Source organism: Lampetra planeri, chromosome 53 (assembly GCF_965212315.1).
Source record: "Lampetra planeri chromosome 53, kcLamPlan1.2.h2, whole genome shotgun sequence".
Classification (NCBI taxonomy): Eukaryota; Metazoa; Chordata; class Hyperoartia; order Petromyzontiformes; family Petromyzontidae; genus Lampetra; species Lampetra planeri.
The window spans coordinates 4,012,723-4,027,035 of record NC_136159.1 but is presented as its reverse complement, the minus strand read 5'-3'; the positions used below and the strand labels follow the sequence as shown (position 1 = coordinate 4,027,035).

The 14,313-nt window shown below is 45.0% G+C and overlaps 2 protein-coding genes and 1 non-coding gene across 4 annotated transcripts in view; 1 reads left to right on the top strand and 2 right to left on the bottom strand.

Moving 5' to 3' along the window:
• MAU2 (MAU2 sister chromatid cohesion factor) overlaps positions 1-4,494 on the bottom strand; it is a 42,294-nt gene extending 37,800 nt beyond the window's left edge. Inside the window, exons 1-2 of the mRNA XM_078617267.1 lie at positions 4,210-4,494; positions 1,454-1,471 (exon numbers count right to left, since the gene is read on the bottom strand). Coding sequence (XP_078473393.1) covers positions 1,454-1,471; positions 4,210-4,458 — 267 coding nt within the window. The 5' untranslated portion in view covers positions 4,459-4,494. The remainder of the gene's footprint in view (positions 1-1,453; positions 1,472-4,209) is intronic.
• Positions 4,495-6,919: 2,425 nt separating this feature from the next.
• On the bottom strand, positions 6,920-12,892 carry CETN3 (centrin 3). Of its 2 annotated transcripts, none has more exons than XM_078617095.1 (5): positions 12,873-12,892; positions 10,279-10,411; positions 9,690-9,804; positions 8,924-9,115; positions 6,920-8,389 (listed from the first exon to the last, which is right to left on the bottom strand). In XM_078617095.1, exons 2-5 carry the CDS (start codon positions 10,399-10,401, stop codon positions 8,346-8,348), a joined length of 474 nt encoding a protein of 157 aa, XP_078473221.1. In that variant the 5' UTR covers positions 10,402-10,411; positions 12,873-12,892; the 3' UTR covers positions 6,920-8,345. The 2 variants fall into 2 exon arrangements, with proteins under 2 accessions (XP_078473221.1, XP_078473220.1); XM_078617094.1 differs by having other exon boundaries at positions 12,673-12,883.
• A 107-nt stretch (positions 12,893-12,999) lies between these two features.
• Positions 13,000-13,072, top strand: TRNAF-GAA (transfer RNA phenylalanine (anticodon GAA)). Its single transcript has one exon. It is a non-coding gene; the product is annotated as a tRNA-Phe (tRNA).
• The last annotated feature ends 1,241 nt before the right edge of the window (positions 13,073-14,313 follow it).

Here is a 14,313-nt window from a genome sequence, read left to right as displayed (position 1 = left end):
AAGGGGTCTTTAAAATCCCATGTACGACGATGACATTGCTGTGGTTAACGTAAATGTCCCTGCATGCTTCAGAGGTCAACTTCCGTGCGTGTTAGGTCATGTGCCAAGTTGTTTCCTTATATACAGTATGCAGTATTTTTATGTAAAACGGTCTGTAATCAATTCAAGCTTGTTCAACATCGTGAAATGTTCTTCACACATTTAAGCTGAATCTACGGCGATACGCACACACACAAACGTCACACGTCTCCTACGTAAGATAAGATTAAATGAACAAACGGGGAAATGGCTTGCAATTTGAGGACTCAATAGGCCCGCTTACCTGCCTAGTTGCGTTGTTTACAAACATTTGTTTGCAATAGCATCAATGTCTTATGCCCAACCAATCTCAAATAAATTAACTATACCTGCTCATAGAGGTATCGAGTGGCACTCGCCTCAAATGGCTGCCCAGTGTTGGAAATTCCACATCGCTGTGACCGTGGTCAGTCTTTCAAAAGACAGTCAAGAAAATGACTCCTTGCAAAGTAGGTAGTATTTATTTTCCCATTACACAGGCTCAGCTGCCTCTGGCGAAACTAAAAAGTATCTCCGTGTTCATCTGTAAGCTATGAACCGAAATATTAACTCCACCGAGCAATGTTTGCGATTTAAAAACTGGAAGTAAACCCAATTGCGTGTTCTCTTTTAAAACAGTTTTTTTAAATCTAAAACTTCAACGTGTTACTTCCTTGTTACAAGAATGAGTCCTTATAACCGTGCGTGTAAAAAAACACTGTACACACACGTCACATTTGGAATACACTAGCATGCGTACTATTTCAAATGAAAACAAACACTGGCAAAGAAGTCACTCGCTATTCTCACCGGTAATCTGAACACCACCCACAACCTCACCGTGCAATGCAGCATATACATCACATTCCAATGCCAATTCAACAATGGTTTGCTTTAGATAAAACTGCCCGTCACGAGTGGAATTTCCACCACGAAAAGTACCCCCCTGTCTTTACGTCTTAAAATTATAACTTTTAAACTGGTCTATACTTATGTAATACAGTACGTTCATAAACTGGCAGTGCATGGCACCGTGTTCCAATGCCGAATACCCTACAAGGAAGCTTATTGCTTGTTTCACATATCGATACAACTCGCAACAAATACGCCAAGTAACACAGGCGTCTTAACTAGATGCGGATTTATCGTAATACAAATCCAAAAATTGTACCGTGCCAATGTAACATTACAAACTTTATATATATTGAAAAAAAAAACACCGTAGAAACGAGACCCGCACGCAGTGAAATCCCTCAAGGGACCCCACGCCTTCCCCGGTAGAAGAAACTAGGCTAGGCCGGTGCCTTGGCCTATACGGCCTACACATTTAAACGCGGCGCGAAAGCTTACCCGTTTTGACAGAAACGCAACTTATTAAAATATCAACAAAGGATACCTGTTGGGACAGCAGCCACTGCAACGACAAATAAAAATAGCAAGGACAAAATAATTAATTGTAAAACATCAAATCGGCGTGATGTTAATGGTTGCAAACATTACATGAAATACATAGGAAATGAAATCACATTTACACATTTCTAAACAAATATCTCCAACATTCAAAACTCTTACATCGTTAAATCGCATTACTGTATTAAATGTATGTTTACAAGGAACCCAGTCAATGTGCTCTTGAGTTCAATTGAAAGGAGTTTGGTTCAACGTTGGGGTTCTTTGAGGCCAACCTCAACAAGAACACCACACGCATGCGTTGCTAATAATTGTTGTGGCTTTTTTACATGCACAAACCTTGACAATATACACTGTTAGTTCAGTAAGTTAATACAATGCACTGGATTTAAGCGAGGGGAAATAGAGCCCCCCCTGTTAAGCAATAAGCCGCCAGATTAGTCAACAACTAATGTACGGCAAGACATTAACCATGCTGGACGAACGCTGCTCAAGTAACATTCACAAAACGACGTTAACTCGCATAAACAACGTAAACGAAAATAAAAGCGACTTAAAAAAGCTGACAGCATAATACATCCCAACATCGTTACCATGCTAATCACAACACCACGCACAGTAGTGTGCGTTTACCTCCCACATAGCAATCACTTTCAAAAATAAAATAATAAGAATAAGCAGAACAAACATGCCTTCTAACAGAACAACAACCTCGCGTGTCAGAACTCACAGATTAACAAGCAACTTGATAATATTTGAAAATTCACGGGGAAATTCTTAACGCAAAAAGACCAAATAGGCCCAATGGAGCCGCGGTATTTCCTAGATGCCCTACCGGGGTAAGTGGCTCTCAGACAAGGGGCAGTCACCCAGGGTAAACCGGTCTCCCTCGGTCTCTCTCACATCGGCAGCAGCAGCAATGACCAAGCCTGTACACAGACTGGGTTCAACACTAACCCTAACTGTATATCTTCAGTGCCATCACCGGTAGCAAATACCATAAACACTTCCAGAACGTCCTTTACCATCAGTAACATCATCAGTACCCGTACCATGACAGCTACCAGTACCATGACGATTATCATATCAACACTGGCAGTACTAAATTGATATACATAGTGACCACCACTCCACAAATACCACTAAATACTATTACTACCACCACCACAGATACAACTGTACATATACCGTAGTATTATTATCACCGCTACACATTTACAATACTAGTCCCAGATATTACCACCACCACCACAGATGCTACTACGACCACACAAACTAACCATGATACGGAAACTATGAAGACACAAACATGTACAGTACTACCACGACTGGTTATATTATCACTACCACAACACAGACACCACTATAAGCACTTTCATCACTACTACAGACACACACAAACTCTTTTAGCACCAAAGAAACCAACACATACTACTGCCACCGCCACTTTCAACATCACCGAGAAACTACCACATTAGTATGCAACCTACGACAATAACCACAAGATTACAAACTATAATATTGATGTAAAGCTTTCGTGACTGCAGGAATAAACTATAATATGTTGAATTCCCAAGCCTCGGTCTTGCCTAGAAGCGCTGCCGGGGAAGGTGCATCTCACCCCGGGAGGGGCACCCAGTGTCACAGGCCCCTCTTGCTCGGTCTCCCCCCTCTCCTGTTCCATGTGTCTGTGTGCCATTCTCTTTCTCTGACCCTGCTGTTTGTTTATCTCGGTATCTCTCTCTCTATCGCCTGGACAGCCTCAGCAACGAATACAATATACCAAGCCTCGGTCTTGTCTAACAGGAACGCCGGGTTAAGTGGTACCAGACCCGCGTTTGATGATTGGTATTGGGTGTTGAGGTGGTGTTGGTGTTGTTGTTGGTGTTGTTGTTTATGGTAGTGATTGGTAGGGGCTTAGGGTGGTATAGTTATGATGATGATGGTGGTGGTGGCAGTGTGGTGACGATGAAACACCGGTGATGTTATGGTGCTAATGTTGATGGTAGTTGTGGTGGTGATGGTAGTTTCGTTGATAACGCTGTGGTGGTGATTGATGATAGTGGTAGGGTTGATGGTGGTATAGTAAATAGTTGTGGTGGTTGTTGCTGTGGTGGTTGTTAGTGCTGGTGATTGGGGTAACTGTGGTGAGATTCCGGGCTTGGCATGATGATGATAGCTGCTCACGGTTCTAGTAATAAGTGCTACTAAACGATGAAAGTGTTTCTGGCAGAGATGATAACCGACGTTTAGTTAAACTATGCTACCGATGATGTTGGTTCACAGTGCAGCAGAACACGAACATATTTGTGCTGGTAGTGATGACAACAGTAGCACAATGTTGATAACACCTTCCCTGTATTCGTGTGTTGGTACTTGTGTACCACTACCCCTACAGCGGCCCTTCTGCCCCAAAAACTCTGGACACCATCACCACCAACCACACTGTCACCTCCCTGTGACGATAACAGTACCAAACAACAACAGCAACATCATCAGCAGCAATCAACAACTGTGTTGATACTAACACAATCATTCAACGTGCAGAGGAGCCAAGAAGAGAGAGACACACACACACCGCCACAACGTTTAGCGGACCCGCATGACGCACACGCCAAAGTACGAACACAACACACCACCACCAACCAACCAACAACACAGCTTCAAGAACGAAAGCAGCTTTGACGAACGAGTCAATGAATGAATCCACGGGAACGAAACGTAACGAAACGAATCCCTCACCGCCTGCTCGAGGTGAGAGCGAGCCAGATCGACGTTCTTGGTGTGGTGGTACAGCACGCTGCCCAGTTGCAAATGAGTCCTCGCCTCCACTCGTGCCCCTGGTCCGAAGTGGAAGATGGCTTGAAGGCAGTGGACACAGAGACGGATCCGAGGGGGACTTGATGTCCTGAAGTTCTCTGCGAAGCCCAGCAAGGAGAGATACCACGCCTCGCTGTACTGCGTTACGGGCGCAGCCACCACCGCCGCCATGTTAGGCTTTTTGGTGAAGGACTTTATTTCATTAATTGTCGCTTTTCCCTCCTTTCGTCTTCGCGTCTCTCTGTCTCCCTCTAGCGTCGTTTGTTGTTTGTTAACTCCCTCCTGTGTGTCTCTGCTCCTGTCGATCTGTGCGGTGCTTTGCTAAGGGGGGTGGTGGGTTAACAACGACGGTGGCTTCACGTGAAGCACTTTGGCGCCACGAGTTTCCGGATCTTTAGCCAACGCTTTGGCGAGCTCATTGTCCACCTTCTCGTCTCTCCAGCCAGCCTCGTTATACTAGCTGCTACCAGCTGCTACCAGCTGCTCTGTTCTTGTCTCCCGTTCCGTGTAGTCTCACCAACAACTACCAACCACCACCAACAACCACAAACCACCACCACCACCAACCACCACCACCAACCACCACCAACCACCACCAACAACCACCACCACCAACAACCACCACCACCAACAACCACCAACAACCACCACCACCACCAACAACCACCAACCACCACCACCAACAACCACCACCAACCACCACCAACAACCACCACCACAAATAGACAATCACCACGAGAACACTCACCACGAGTACACTCACCACTAGTACACTCACCACTACACTCACTAGTACACTCACCACTAGTACTCACTACTACACTCACCACTGCTACACTCATCACTACTACTCACCACTACTACTCACCACGAGTACCTGTAAACCCCTTATCAGTGTCCTACATTATTGCAGACCAATTCAGACCTTACTTCGTGTCACTTATTAATCTCAACGTGCATCCTACAAAGTCCCATCACAAGGGAGTAAACACACAAATAGACAACAATTGTTACTAAAGAAAAACTGCTTTATGGATTATAATTTTGATAATTGGTGCCAATGATGCTACTTATCATGCTGCTGTGATTTTGCAAGCTGATGGTGCTGCTTGCTTTATATGTGGATGCACACTAACATACATGCCAACCCATTACCAGTGCCCTACCTGATTACATACCAATTCAGATATTATTGGTCACCCCGTGTCTCTTATACATCTCAACGCTCATCACAAGGGAGAAACACAAATAGACCAAAAAATTGCCCGTATTCAAACGGCTGTACGCCGTATGGGCCTGAGAAATCAATGTCCCTGGGTTGACAGGTATGCAATAGCAGGTAAGGGCCCACTTGAGCTCCCACCTACTTATCTTTCAAACATTCTTGATCTTCCTACTCATCCTGCTGGTCCCACCTTCTCTTCGTCCACCTCCTGCTCTACCCGCCCATACTTGGACATTTGCAAAAAGAGCTTCACAGCTTTTCGGATTCCTCCAGTCTAAATATTCGGATTCCTCGTTGCGCTCCTGCCGATCCACCTCCTCTTTAATTCGCCACCTGTTTTCGTTAGATTCATCCTCTTCACATTCACGGTACGAGGCTTTTCTGTTCTCTGTAATCTTTGGAAGATTCACAGACGACGGAAGGAGTGTAACGGCCTCAAGTGAGCTGCTTGTGTCAAAATTAACCCATCAGATATGAATTTTAACACCTGGGTAATGCAGTAGTGTGCTCATGCACATGTGCGTGGTAGACACGTGAATGTACAGCCCTGTTGACCATCCACTGCTGGATGAGTGCTGCCCCACGTCGTTCAGATCTTGGTGGTAATTTGGCCAGACCACACCACGCTGGCCAATGCAGATTGGCAAAGGCAGGGGGCGTCGTAGAGGTGCAGTGCAATTCGTACATTGTAATAGCACTGCCCTCTGCTGGCTGTGCTCACTTCCAGGGGGTAATCTTCAATAATCGTTTTTTTAACATCGCATTGACTGTAGCGGCCCCTAGTGATTGCCCGTGTCACAAATAACTCACACGCGACCTACAAGCCGTGGCTGGGAATTACACAGATTCATAGCGCAGCGCACACTGAAATCACAATCCTGCATACCTTCAAGTATCTAGTTAAATACACGTCACTGAATCAACAACAGAAAAAACGTGCTTCTTACATAACCCAAACCTCTACTTCAACAATGAAGCACTGTAATTTCAGCCGTACTAATTACCGGGATAGCCATACAAGGTGTGATCAGTGGCCTGAAAGTGGCAATACGTCAGGTAAAAAGTTGTTAAACGTGTTTAAAGGATGTACCCTTCGACTACAGTATCTCCCTTTAACGCAAGCGTATGCAATTAAAACATTTTTTTGTAAAATAAATCTGAGACAAGATCCCACCAGACCTGGCTCTCAGTGTTTTCTGGGTGTTTGCAATGAAAGTTATTGTGAATGCGTGGGATGAATAAAATAAGACCAAACATTATTCCGAGAAGGGGGGTTAAAAGTCTTGTAGCCAATGTACCAAGAGCATCATGGCATGTCAACCTAATCACGGAGATACACAAGTTTCATAATTGCTTCCGATCGTCGGGTCAAGCACATTTCCGTTACTTATTTTATAAGCACACACGTTGAATGCATTTATTTATTTCTGTCATCAGTGACATCGCAAAGACAAATGAACTCCGTGGCCACAACACTCCATCTAGATTAAAGCTGTTCAGCGTCTTACATCACGCGAAACAGCTGCGAAATGCGACCAGCTGCTCGAACCGCCACAAATAAACCCATAAAAAGCCACGAGAGGCGGAATAATTACATGAATAAAAACACTCAAATGGAATGAAGTTGACAGCTCATCTTTGCAAGAGGCAATAAACAATGGCCTGTGGATTTAATGGCAATGTTCTTAACAGTTCTTATTTTCGTTACAGCTCTTATCAAAGGCTCGACACTTTTGTTTTTATAATTTAAAACGTCAAAGTTTGTCGCCGTGCACAAATGAGTGCTGGGCCCTGCTTATCCCAGTTGGCGGTACCGAGTGGTGTAAATGCCACTTTCCTATGGCAGGGACAGATCTCGCCACATGTCATGCGTGACTGATTTACATGTGCATTTGCTTCAAGGCAATTGTAGGCCGTTTTCCGACGTTAGTCTAATCAGAAAGATACTGCCTAATTCAATCACTGCCACTGGGCGTCCTGATATTACAGATGGGAACATTCACCCACTAACAATGTGAGGTGCAAACATGGAACCGCAGCAGTGAAAACATGAACAAAAAATATATTGAGAATTGTCCATTCTATATATATTCTACGTAAGACAAAGATCGCCCGCATAGCCTTCATCGACTTTTGGGGCAAGTGCTGTGAGCACCTGGGAAGGCCGGCACAGCACACAAGGGGGTGGGTGGCCAGCACCAGGGCCGGCCGCCTTTGTCTCCCTAGTGACAGATGATGTTTATACACCGCACCAGGTACTCAAAAGGCAGATTTGACATCGGGGTGGCCCAAAATCGGTTCATATAATCGTCGCTGGTGTTAGCCGTGAGAATTGAACTCAGGTCACTGGGTTCGTAACGCAACTCGCTAACCGCTGTACTACTGGTCCCCCATTTTATATACACTCTTCCATTTAGCCTAATCGACGACAGGGGGTAAGTGCTGTTCGCGAGCACGGACAATGGCCAGCATGACACAAAAGTGTGGTGTTGCCAGCAAAGGTCTGCCCAGTGGTGACGATTATACACACCAGGTACTTATCTAAGGCCGAGTTTACTTGAGAGGCCCAAGGCTGATTAAAAATATAACTTGCTACTGATGTATGTTGTGCATGGCTGGGAATTGAAGTCATGTCGCTGTGGTTGGGTGCAGTAAATGAGGCACTAACATTCCACATACACACACGTATCCGTGACAAGGTGTAACATCTGATGTGAACAAACACTATATTTCAAAACGGCACACACAGTTGGAAAATTCAAGCAACTTCATGATATATTAAAAGTAACAAAGAAAGTCTCTTCTCGTTGACCTGTCATTCCGAGTTTTCAAATCACGAGTCTCCAGTCATAATTGCAATAAACTCCTCTTGGTTGACTGCAAAACAGGGAAGAAAACAAACGTAACATTACTTTCACAAAGTATGGCCACACGCTGTACGGCATATGAAAATAAACACAGGATAAAATTCTAATTTTGCCGAAAAGCCTTTTGAGCTTTTGGAACATTAGCATTTTAAATGCCTCACTGCCACTAAAGGTTTCAACAAGAGTAATTGTCTAATTTGCTTCCGGTTCATGTAATCTAGTGATGCGTTTAGTATCACGTAATTATGTCTCAAGTTAAATGATGCCGTCTGCTCAAGGCTGCTGGCCACAACAATGCATCATCAGCGTGGCCATTGGTAACGCCTGTGCCTCGCAGCAAGAAGGACCTGGGTTCAATCTCATTGTTCGCCAAATGTGGCCGTTTGTTGAGAGTAGGCAGATTAAGCGGACGAAACTGTTAAGTTCATCGTGTGGCCGTCTGTGGAGATATGAAACAATAAACACAATCAAAATCCGACTGCAAAGTGTTCTGACGACTACGTGCGAGAGATAATTGTGGGAGGGAGGCTCCTCGCCCGCTCACTCTCTCCGTCGCCGTCCGTGTCAAACTCGTCGATCATGGCACGCAGCTCCTCGTCGGAGACGGTCTCCCCGAGCTCGCGCGCCACGCGGCGCAGGTCGCGCACGCCGATGCGGCCCGAATCGCCCTCGTCGAACAGTCGGAACGCCTTGAGCACCTCGTCCAGTGGGTCGCGCTCCAGCACGCGCTCCGTCACTGCGGCATCGGCACACGCGCGTGCTCAACTCGGGTGCACACCACCTGCTCACTCATTGCTTCCTTGCTTCACTCGTCCACTTAAATGTCTCACTCACCCATTCATTTAATCAACTCGCATAATTACACGCCTGCTTGCTCACTTGTCAACTCACTCAATGATTAATTAATTCACTCAAGCATTTACTCACCCGCGCCTTCATCAATCGACCAGTACTCACACTCACTTGCTCACGCACCTATGTACTTACACTTGCACAACAATTTACTCATCTGTTTGCTCACCCAGTCGCGTAGTCACACACTCACTAACACACGTGCATTCACTCACTGAACCATCCATTTACTCACATTCCCACTCACGCACTCATTTGAATGCATATGAACCAAAACGCTCACACACTAATAATTTGCAGTGTCGGCACTCAGTCCTGCAAACCAGAAGTCAGGACTGAATGGGATTATTTTTCATTTTGACTATCAGATTTCAACTGCCGCTCTGGATTTATATTTCGACACTGTATCGTAAGGTTGCTTCTGCATGTCGTTGAACAAAATAAAGGTGGGCACTCACTGACTTCACAGAAGTCATCGTAGCTGATCTTTCCCGTGTCTTCCCTGTCGTAGTCCTTCATGATCTTAATCACGTCCGCCTTGCTCACCTCGAAGCCCAGAGCTCGGATTGCCACCTGCAAGGACAGATACCAAAAACATCAAGGCATTAGCACAATGCTGGTCTTGGTGGTGGTGAGATCTAATACCCCTATAAAACCACAAGATAAGGCCAACGAAAAGTCCCTCCAGAACATTAATTTACCCCCCATGTGTCACTTGGATTTGTCCGAATATTACAAATATTACCCACTCTTAACTCAAACTATGAAAACGGTGGAGAGTTTAGAGATTCCCAATAACTAATAAGATTAGGATGGAGAAATCATTCGTTCAGTGTTTTACCTCTGTCAAAGGTCATGTTGTGCATAGCGCATCATCGATGCCACTGGGCTTGAAATATCACGAGCGCCTCCCAACCTTGGGAAGTTTCTAGTTCTGCCTCTGTGGGGTTTCTTAATTCGTGGAACTGGCCCATCGACTTAAGACTGACAGAATCCCTTCACTGTAGAGACGCACGCTGTTTGGCTTCGCAGCATCCACACGCTTGCCTTGAGCTCGTGATAGTCAATGGCTCCGTCTTTGTCGGTGTCAAACAACTCGAACGCCTCCTGGATCTCCTGCTTCTGCTCCTCCGTCATCTCACGACGCCTCCTCCTCTTGCCCTTGTCCATGTCGTCGACCCTAGCAAGCGGAGGAATTAAAAGGCAGCAGTCAATGGTGCGCACTTTCACAACCGTCCTCGGTTGTTCCACACAACCAATGACAACGTTGACTCCCAAGGTGTTATATTTGTTCCATTTGTAAAAAATATATTTTTTTAATGACCTACACGAAGCCTATAACTTTCATGTTCTCCATCTTATTCGCTCAATGGATTTCCCGGCATGCACTTCTCCATGTTTGTGCATATTGACTGTTAAACCCCATAGCTATCGACCCCTTATCAGTGCCCTACATTATTACAGACAAATTCTGACATTATTGGTCACCCCGTGTCCCTTATGAATCTCAAATTTCATCATACGGAGTCCCATCATGAGCAAGACACAGAGACAAACAATGTTTTGCCCCGTAATGAAACGGCTGCACGTCGTATGGACTTGAAAACTCCTGTACAAGAATACGTGGTAAACCGTGTGGGTTGTTGACATAGTATGAATCTCAACTTTCATCCTACCGAGTCCCCTCACGAGCAAGACACAGAGACAACCAATGTTTTGCCCGTAATGAAACGGCTGCACGTCGTATGGACTTGAAAACTCCTGTACAATAATACGTGGTAAACCGTGTGCGTTTGTTGACACGGTATGAATCTCAACTTTCATCTTACAGAGTCCCTTCATGATCGAGAAACAGAAACAATGTTTTGCCCCGTAATGAAACGGCTGCACGTCGTATGGACTTGAAAACTCCTGTACAAGAATACGTGGTAAACCGTGTGGGTTGTTGACATGGTATGAATCTCAACTTTCATCCTACAGAGTCCCATCACGAGCAAGACACAGAGACAAACAATGTTTTGCCCGTAATGAAACGGCTGCACGCCGTATGGACTTGAAAACTCCTGTACAAGAATACGTGGTAAACCGTGTGGGTTTGTTGACACGGTATGAATCTCAACTTTCATCCTACAGAGTCCCATCATGATCAAGAAACAGAAACAATGTTTTGCCCCGTAATGAAACGGCTGCACGTCGTATGGACTTGAAAACTCCTGTACAAGAATACGTGGTAAACCGTGTGCGATTGTTGACACGGTATGAATCTCAACTTTCATCTTACAGAGTCCCTTCATGAGCAAGAAACAGAGACAAATGTTTCGATTTAAAGCTTTCGTGACTGCAGGGATTCATCTTCTTGGTTCTTTCGGTAAAGTCACGTTGAAGGGAAATAATAAAATAGATAAAATAAAACATAAAATACAATTCTCACGACGTTCTCACGTATGAAAACCCGTCAATGGGCTTGGCTTGAACGCCGTCGCGAGGAGGAAAGATGGGCAGTGATGGAGAGTGGAACCGACATCACAATATGTATTCGTACTGGAGGAATCCGATGAGCAATAAAGCTCTTTTGCACAGATGTTCAGCATATGAAGAAATGAAATCTGCATGCGTGCAGGAGTTAGATGGATCGCTGTGAAACGATACTATTCGAGACGGAAACATTTTGGGGACGACTTAAAAGTCCAATAATTATTGACATCTTTGGAGCAGAGTTGGTGGCTCACGGTGATCCGATGTGTGCCCCGTACCTGCTTGGCTTGGAATCGCACACGTGGCAACATAGCAAGTGGGTCCATCAATTCTAGATTTGAAGCTTTCGTGACTGCAAGGATTCATACTCTTAGGTTTTTCGGTAAAGTCACGTAGGTAAAAAAACAAGTAATAATAAAAAATAGAAATAAAATAATAAATCACATTTCTATTATTTTTATTTATTTTTTACCTACGTGACTTTACCGAAAAACCTAAGAGTATGGGTCCATCAACCCATCTGTGCGGATATTCCAGCATTATCCCAACGTATGCGTGTGGGGCTTCTCTTGGTTTCCTTCCCATACAAGAAACAAAGAGCTGAACAAACATCCAAATGGAAATAAAAACCATTAATACAACCTCGAGACATTTCAGGTTCGTAAAGCCCGATTAAGCGAATTTTAGCAAAAAATACTTCACGTCCTTGGCTCACGGAGCCCGGATAAAAGCAGCTTTAATATTCTCAGCTTTTAGCGTTTAAAGGGGTGACAACATCGCGAGATTTATAAGCGGCCAAGTGTCAACGTTAATGAATTTAAAGGCTTAAAGTTTCCCGCTCATTCGCCCCGCGAAGACGACCGAGAGGGCCCGAGAGAAGCCTCGGCCTCGCCTACTTTCCTACCCCACGCCGCGCCGGCGCGAGCCTCCACTCGGAACCGCTCCGCCGCAGGCCGAACCACTCACCTCGTCGCCACGGAAAGCCGACGCACGAGCGACAGATGTATCAAATATGTGTGTGTGTGTAAATATAAATGTATTCGTTCGACGTTTGATCACCGCGAAATCTGTGAATTGGAATCGCGCCACTCGCAAACTCCGCAGTGGTAAAAACTCAAAACGACGCAAGCGAAGTTCCCACAAGACAATTGAACGGCTGTACTCACGCTGCTACCACACCCCCTTCAGTTGCTCGAACAACTGCAATCGTTGAAGTGTAGCAAGGAGAGGGAGTAGGGGGGGGAGATGTCGGTGGTTATAAAAGTGGTTCCGGGACAGTGGTGGACATCATCCGCCGAAATAGCTCAGTTGGGAGAGCGTTAGACTGAAGATCTAAAGGTCCCTGGTTCAATCCCGGGTTTCGGCAGGATTTTTTGTTTTGTTTATTAAAGTAGTTCTACTTGAGTCTGGTGGGAGGTGCTTTTTTTTTACATCGCTTTAGAACCCCTTTAAATAATTTTGCTGAGCAATAATCAAATTTGACACGTGTCCACAGATGTACCATGTTCCATCAGTCAATTGCCCATTACCGCATGCAACAAATTCATTTAAGCAATCGAATGACCGGAGAGAACTCAAACTACGCTCGATTTAAACCGTCACGTAGATTTTATATTCAACAGATAGTTGCTTTTGTTGCGCTAAACCCAGCCCTAAATAAATCGTGATTTTAAGCGTCATTTACCAGCGACATTTATATTTGCCTCTACCAAGAGAAGCGGTGGCACGGTCCACTGTTACCGCCAGAGGGCAGCAAACCACGTGGACATTCAGTCCAGGCTGTCGCTCTTTGAATCACTGCTTCGTGACGTTATTTACGATTGACCACCCCATCTCGTGTTCACCACACAGCGCATTGCAGCTATTGAAATATTGACATGTTTTTTGTTTTCATTTTTATTTTGACCAAATTCGAAAAATGGCCCTTCTTGCGGTCCCCTTACTTGAGACTGATGCAGCCAAAGTGGCCTGAAGAATAAAATAATAGGTTTTTACCCTTTTTGGTAATGAAACAGGTGTTAAGTTGTTCAAACACCAAATAGGCATCAAGTCTGCATTAACCACACGTAATTGTGGTTAAACATGCAAATATATGCTCAGATAATATATGCATTTTCTTGGTTCTTTCGGTAAAGTCACGCAGAAGGGAGATAATAAAATAATTCTAGATTTGAAGCTTTCGTGACTGCAAGGAATCATCTTCTTAGGTTTTTTCGGTAAAGTCACGTAGGTAAAACATCAAAATGAATGAAAATAAAATCTAAAATCACAACGTTTCGGAGGCAACACAAGTCTCCGTCATCAGGTGGGACCGTCACAGCCGAATTAGCTGCATCAAGTGAGGCAATGATTCAAGATGTAATCCCTTAAAAGCGAGTTGAGGGGGGGAGGAGAGGGAGGGGGGAGCTCATCAGACTATGGTAGCCACCATAGTCTGATGAGCTCCCCCCTCCCTCTCCTAGTCTGATGAGCTCCCCCCTCCCTCTCCTCCCCCCCTCAACTCGCTTTTAAGGGATTACATCTTGAATCATTGCCTCACTTGATGCAGCTAATCTGGCTGTGACGGTCCCACCTGATGACGGAGACTTGTTGCCTCCGAAACGTCGT

What these genes read in the sequence shown, in the direction of transcription:
- CETN3 (XM_078617095.1), bottom strand. Translation starts at nt 10,401, where the DNA reads ATGGACAAGGGCAAGAGGAGGAGGCGTCGTGAGATGACGGAGGAGCAG. An exon ending in TTGACTATCACGAGCTCAAG is followed by an intron (nt 9,805 to 10,278) that starts GCAAGCGTGTGG and finishes CTGTCCTTGCAG; the next exon opens with GTGGCAATCCGAGCTCTGGG. An exon ending in CACGGACGGCGACGGAGAGA is followed by an intron (nt 8,390 to 8,923) that starts GTGAGCGGGCGA and finishes CCTGTTTTGCAG; the next exon opens with TCAACCAAGAGGAGTTTATT.